At 33.1% G+C, this 7,270-nt stretch overlaps 1 protein-coding gene across 1 annotated transcript in view; it reads left to right on the top strand.

Annotated features, from left to right (window-relative positions):
* The first annotated feature begins 268 nt into the window (after window positions 1-268).
* Window positions 269-7,270, top strand: part of LOC111086666 (protein Flattop-like) — a 9,615-nt gene continuing 2,613 nt past the window's right edge. The window contains exon 1 of the mRNA XM_022390447.1: window positions 269-295. Within this exon, the coding sequence (XP_022246155.1) occupies window positions 269-295 (27 nt within the window). The remainder of the gene's footprint in view (window positions 296-7,270) is intronic.

The raw sequence follows: 7,270 nt of genomic DNA, 5'->3' as shown, positions 1-7,270 counted from the left end.
TTTAAAAACTAATTTCAGAAAAGGTAATATATAAAAATATTGTTCAAATGTAATATTAATAATATTACTTTAAACAATGAATTGATGTTGTTCACTTTCGAAATCAATTTTTACTTGTTTATACTTAAAGATCTCTGTTACTATAGCAACTGTTTTCACGATGTAATTTCTAAGCTGTGTTCGAACAGTGATTCATTCAGTACTTACTGCAGAAGACCAAGGAAATTTTTTTTTATAAAATCTCAAAATTGTTATAAAAAGTAACAAAATGTCGCTTAATTTCAGTGCCAATCAAGTAAGTATGAAAATATAATTAAATTTATTTATATTTTTATATTAACGAACTTTATGTGCAATTCTTTATCAAATCAAACTTCAAAGCAGAGTTGTTTCTTCGTTTTACTCCCTAATTTTGTTTCATTGACTAATGTTCTGAATTTAAAATGTACAATCTAAAATTTACAATCTAACAGAATTTTATTATCTAAAAAAATGACACGGATAATTTTAAACAAGATAGAAAAGTAGTCCTCGCCTAACACACTTAATGTTATGTAAAGGTTTAGAACAAGGTAAGCTTGAAAATTAAGTCGTCCTGGTGTAAACAAGTGTCGGGGTAATTCGTTAGTGGTTGATTTATTTGTGTATGGAAGTATATTACGCTAATATAATAATAAATTTGTAAAGACCGATTTATAAGCACAATGAAGTTGTTTATTTTTGGTGGAACATACTACACGTTTTAACAGAATATTGGTCAGCTCATTTTATCTACCAACTGGCAGTGAAGACGACTGTGAATATTTTTTATTAATAATGTACCATCTGTTGGGCCCCCAGTGGCACAGCGATAAGACTACGTACTTATAGCGCTTGAAACCGGGTTGTGATACCTGTGGTGGGCACAGCACAGAGAGCTAATTGTGTAGCTTTGTGCTTAACTACAAACAATATTTTGGTGCATACTGATTTTATTACTTATCTTAAGTAAAATGGCGGTTTTTTCGTATTTCATGGTATACATCTTGTTTAACAAATTTACTTATAAGTGACCTTATTCACTTTTTACTAAAACAAGTAGATTAGAAATGCATGTATTCTTTTCACAAAATTGTATGCAATAGATATTAAAACTTTATAATGACATCTACGTTTGAATCATGAAGTTATTAGCGTATGTTTAGCTTGTAGAAAAACTTTGTCAATACATACAAAACAACCTGTTATTGTTCTGCAGGAAGATTTTCGAACAAAATGGACAGACTTAGAACCTCATCAATTCCCTTTTAAAACATTACAAAATCATGGAGTATTATTATCAATTTTAGGCCTCAATGAAAGGAAAATTTTATATCACATTATATATAAAATTAGGAAGATCACAAGAAAATAACATTAAGATAAATCATTTCTTGTTACTTTTCTAATGAGGCTTGGCATGGCCAGGTGGTTAGGGCGTTTGATTCGCAATCTGCGGGTCTCGGGTTCGAATCTCCATCTCTCCCTCCTTCCAAACATGCTCGCCATTTCAGCCGTGGTTGAGTTATAATGTTACGGTCAATCCCACCATTCGTTGGTAAAACAGTAGCCCAAAAGTTGGCTGTGGGTTGACTAGCTGCCTTTCCTCTAGTATTTTATTGCTAAATTAGGGACGACTAGTGCATATAGACCTCATGTAGCTTTGCGCGAAATTCACAAACAAACAAAAGTTTACAATGCAGTGCACAATACAAGCATTCTATCCGTTGTAGTGAAATGATATCGATAGAAATCAAGCAGAAGTGTTACAATATTGTAGATAATTAAACTTATTAACATCGACAAATAACGAAATCTGTAGTTTCTTTGCATTTTTCAAATAGTCTGTACATTATAGATTCATCGATAACAATGAAATACAAATAACAAATGGTCATACAATTCACTTTTAATATTCTTTACCACATTTAGATTTTATCATTTAGTGTAATCCCTCTATAGTATAAGCTGAGTTATCTAATCCAGTAAACATAATTTATAACTTTAATATGTTAATTTGCTTTTTTTCTCTCTCAAACATTCTCTTAAACAACGATAATTACACTTTCAATGTAGTTCTAAATTGAAAATATTATTTCAAGAAGTTGTGTAGCGAAAAATATATGAAATGTATATAAATAACTATATTTGACGCGAAGCAAGATTCCTTTTTTTTTGTAATCACTGATTTATTAAATAAAACCAAATATTCATAAAACACTTGAATGAAAACCAAATTCATGTATGAAACTATTATTGCACAACTTAACAACACAAATACTCTTTAAAAGTGTCCAGTGTTGCGTTAAGGCACTAGTGGGGTCTGGGCGATGTATAAAATAGTGCCCCCCTCTCCCCTGTTTTTAAGAAAATACCATACAATAAGCTGAAGTTATTAGTAATGAAAAACTAAGGGAATAAAAAAAGAAAAATATATATTTCTTACAAAAAACTGGTTTATTATTAACTATTATTATATCCGCAACGCTCGGTGGGACTCTGATGGCAGTGAACCTTGGACAACTGCTGCTTTTGCCCTTTCGATAAAACGACCCTGAAAGTTTCACTGACCTTGATAAGTCGGTGGCACTTTGAAAAGTCCATGTAAATGTACAACTGATTTGTTTGATACTATATCCTGCACATTGAACATGTTTAGTTTTATTTATCAGCATTTCCTACCTCTACATCATAGACAACGTGTATTCAACTCAAAAATATTGCACATTCCAACTAATGGGAAATATTCCCGTGTGGCTGGTCATCTTCCTTAAGATAGAGGGAGCACACGTTTTATTAGGCTTCTAAGACATTTTTAGATGAAGGGAATGATAAATATGCCTTTGAACGTTTGGATGCTTTTTTGTAAGGGCTGAATAATTGAGTTTGGGTTTAAAGTTCAAGTTACATAGAATAGATACTTGTTCTTTATAGTAGCGATATATGTGAATACTTTCAAGTTCATATCCTATTTCTGCAGCAGAATTAATGTGACCAAGCATGCACTATAGTGTCTGTGTTATGAACTTCCTGTATAAACTTCATCATATTATTTACTCTCTTTAATGCCGCATTTCGTAATTTATGCAGAATTAATGTGACCAAGCATGCACTATAGTGTCTGTGTTATGAACTTCCTGTATAAACTTCATCATATTATTTACTCTCTTTAATGCCGCATTTCATAATTTATGCATATCCACGTCGTAAACAGGGTTATTTTCGTTGCATATCACATTTTAAACAAATCCATTTCTGATTGATTATCAGCTTCAATAACTGACAATAGGGCTGTCCATTTACCATTGTCCTCGTTCACTGTTATACGAACAGCGGGAAGGTGCATACAGGACACTATCTACATTAGAAATATGAAATTTTACACGTATTGTCACAAGTGTCAGCCACTCGTTTGACTATGTAATGTATGATTTCTTTGCTACTAGATGGTACTCTCCACTCTTCAACTTTTGTATATTCAATGTTTTTGACCTTTTTCAATTGTTTTTGTCTTCTTTCCTTCTGTGTTTGTTCCTTCCTTTTCAGGCTTTATAAGCTGTTCAGTTACTATGTCTCTAAATAATTACACGAGCACAATAATAAGGCTATCCACCCTTCTATTTTGTTTCCTAATGAAGTAGTTCTTATTTGTTTGTGTAACACCTCAGCAAATATATTTGTTTTTCCATGGACCAAGTCCTGAATTATGCCGCCCTCAAACGACACTTATCGTTATAAACATAGCTAAACTGGAAATAGTCATTAAGTTATGAAGATATTTTTTGTAGGACTACCAAAAGATGCTAGAATGAAAATAGTCATTAAGTTATGGATATATATCTTTCTAAGACTACCAAAAGATACTAAAATTAAAATAGCCATTAAGTATTGGAGATATATTTTGTAAGGCTACCAAAAGATGCTAAAATTAAAATAGCCATTAAGTTATGGAGATATATTTTGTAAGGCTACCAAAATATGCTACATAATTTTGTGTAAAATTCATTCACTGGTCTCGTAATGTGCAGTTTTCAGGATGTCTTTTGTATGAATTAATATGTTTTAGTCTTTTCACCAATGTATATATACATGCTAATATCAGTATAGCCTTTTCTTAAGCCTTGGATACTCCTGTTCAAGAATTGTAAAACTTCTTTGCTAAATCAAACCATTTGTTTCACAATCCTTGCATCTTACTTTAATGCTTCCATAAAGGACTCAGTAACTGTGTGCATTAGGGACCGCTTCTCCATAGTCATCTATTACTAGGAGTGAGATATTGTATTGTATGAGTATTGTATTGAGTCTAGACACACCACTTATTTACCATAATTTTGAATCATCTTTTTTTGAGACAGTTTTTGCATTCCTATGAAAAAAACCATTCTTATCCAACTGGTAGCATTCCTCACCTTGTGGCTCATAATTAAGATTGGATTGCTATTCACATCAGCCTGAATCCATATATCTAAACTGCAAGCATCTTTCGATTGTCTATGTACATTTAAAATATCATTCTGATGTGGGATACAGCCATGCCATTCGTTTCATAGCCCCTTAATGTATGTGTTATTTTTCCAAACTTTCTGTGCTTCTAAGTTCCTCTCGCTCAAGTTATTCCCGAAACTAGGTTAGTTCATAAGGGCGTTACGCCTGCTCTCTAGTAGGAAATATTGCTGAAATATAGCATATCTCACACGGAAAGTGACAGTGATATTTTCTGTTGGCAAGTTGGGTGATGTCCCAATGATATAATATCTCTTACTTTGAAATGAGATTGATTGTCAGTCATTTATTTGGCGCCTGCGTGGCTGAGAAGAATGTCTTTGTTGTAGTTAGTATATAATGCCAAGTTTTCTCAGTTTCGAACAACTTAACTACAGCTTAATTAACTTGAACAACAACTTCAAGAGATTTAATTTCTGTAATAACAACCTTTTAATTAAGATATATTTTGGTAACTCATTACAGTGATGAAGCAGTTCCTTTACTGTCATGTATGTGCAATAGAAACTTGTTGTAATGAACAAAACTTTCATTTACAATATATTGTTTGTTTGTTTGTAGTTATGCAAAAAAAAATACACAATGGGCTATCTGTGATCTGCCCACCACGGGTATCGAAACCCGGTTTCTAGCGTTGTAAATCGGCAGATATACCGCTGTACCACTGGAGGCTAACAATATATAAATTTAACAAAAAATATACATGTACAAATATATAAATATATTCAACTCATTGTTTTTCTATGCCACATGCTAATTTCTGATTCTACTAGTAACAATAAAAGGCAAAATGAGGGCTCTTGTCCTTTTAAATGTATTTAACACCCACATGAAAACATTGCAGGTCTAGTAGAATGTGTTGTAACAACATACTTCTTCCTTTCTGCCTGTTAAGAAAGCCTGCTAGAGGATAATTTCACTTGGTATTCACGAGTTTTGAACTTATTAGCAAGTTTTTTAATGTTCTGTTGATTACTTGATGTGGTTTGAGGAAGAGATAGTCCAGTACTAAGGTCAGTTTGAAGCTGTCAACAAAAAAAGTGCTTTGGTTGTTGACTGATTACTAGCTGTGGAGGAATGTGTTGTTGAAGCATTTTGATCAGTAAAAAATGAGTCATCTGTCCTCTTCCCCTTTTTTTTCGTATATGGCTTTTGATAGGTGAGTGGTATTGTATATATGGTCTAATGTCTGGTGTGGATACCCAAATATCTTGACTTGTTGTGCGATTACATTTCCAAACGCCCCCAACGACACAGCGGTAAGTCTGAAGGTTTATAACACTAAAAACCAGGATTCGATACCCGTGATGGGCAGAGCATAGATAGATAGTCCAGTGTGTAGCTTTGGCTTAACAACAACCAAAACCAAAAACGGTTCCGAACATAAACCATGTAAAAAAAAAGAAGAATCACTTTACAGAAATTTTTTGATTACCTAATACTCCGTATAAATTTATATTACATATCATTTGGTAAGCATTACAAAAAATGAGATTTCAAAATACCATCCAAAGTCTCAGAAAAGACAAAATCTACAATTTCACAAAGCTACACCCGGTGGAAGGGATTATGACATCCAACTAATACATAAGTGGATTTTTGAACATTATAGCTAGATGATTACCACTTACGTGCAGTTTTCTTGTTACATAATGCCTATCTCATTCATACAAAATGCAGCCATGTAGCGGTTTTGACTGTGGTAATATAGGAACTTCTAATGCCAGACAATCTTACAAGTTACGGAACTGAGTATGATAAGCCAAATGTACAGTAAGTAGTAAGACTGATGGAAACAATATACACGTTGAGATCCGATGTATAATACATAATATGCTGTCTGTGCTGTGTCTGTGGCGGGATCTCCTACTCCGTATGTTAGGGTAACTCCTAAGCATTCACTTACCGCTACCAACTCCTGGGACTATGAACCGATGTCAGAATTACATCCATATAGTATGTCAAATCTCATCACAAATAACAAACTCATTTACTTATTCTCCAAAAGAAGTATGGAAACCAAAAGCCAAACTTCACAGACAGTAAATATGAAACTCTGAAAGGTGAATTTATTTTTATTTTTTTCTATTGGACCTGTTCTGTCTACAAAGATCAGTTTAACAATCCTAAAGCTAAATGAAACAGTAGCTTAAATTTTGCAGACAGAAAATAACTGACTTCCAGAAAGTCAAACAATAAATTTCGAAACGTTCGAGCCTAAACTTAACTTGTGATGTATGCGGAATCTTACGTCACATATCATTCATGACGTCAATCGACTATGTTATTTTGAGCCAGTTGGAGTGTCGCTATCCACGTGCTCCCACTCTGACATTTGTGTTCTAACAATTTTTCTTGTTGGGAAAGTTCTATGGGATTATTCTATAGAATAATCATGTAATATTCAGCATGTTTAATTAAAGCGTGTTATTTTTTCGATTATCAGTTATACAAGTTGGCTTAACTAACTTTCAGTGATAGGCCTAAGTTGACAGTGGACGTTAATAATACAATTTCACACTTACTTGCTAACTACTCTCGTGAGTACGGTACTTCTCGTATCTTTAATGTTTCATTAAAATACAAAAAAAAATCTATATTAAACTTATTGACTAGCAAGAACAAACAAATTGACTAACACATTCTCTACCTCAATAATCAAGCAACAATTCTCTGTAACATAAGTTTTTTTGTTTGTTTTTTTAATTTCGCGCAAAGCTACACGAGGGCTATCTGCGCTAGCCGT

This window comes from Limulus polyphemus, unplaced genomic scaffold (genome assembly GCF_000517525.1).
Source record: "Limulus polyphemus unplaced genomic scaffold, Limulus_polyphemus-2.1.2 Scaffold1310, whole genome shotgun sequence".
Classification (NCBI taxonomy): Eukaryota; Metazoa; Arthropoda; class Merostomata; order Xiphosura; family Limulidae; genus Limulus; species Limulus polyphemus.
The sequence above is the reverse complement of the archived record's forward strand: the minus strand, read 5'-3'. Positions and strand labels throughout refer to the sequence as shown.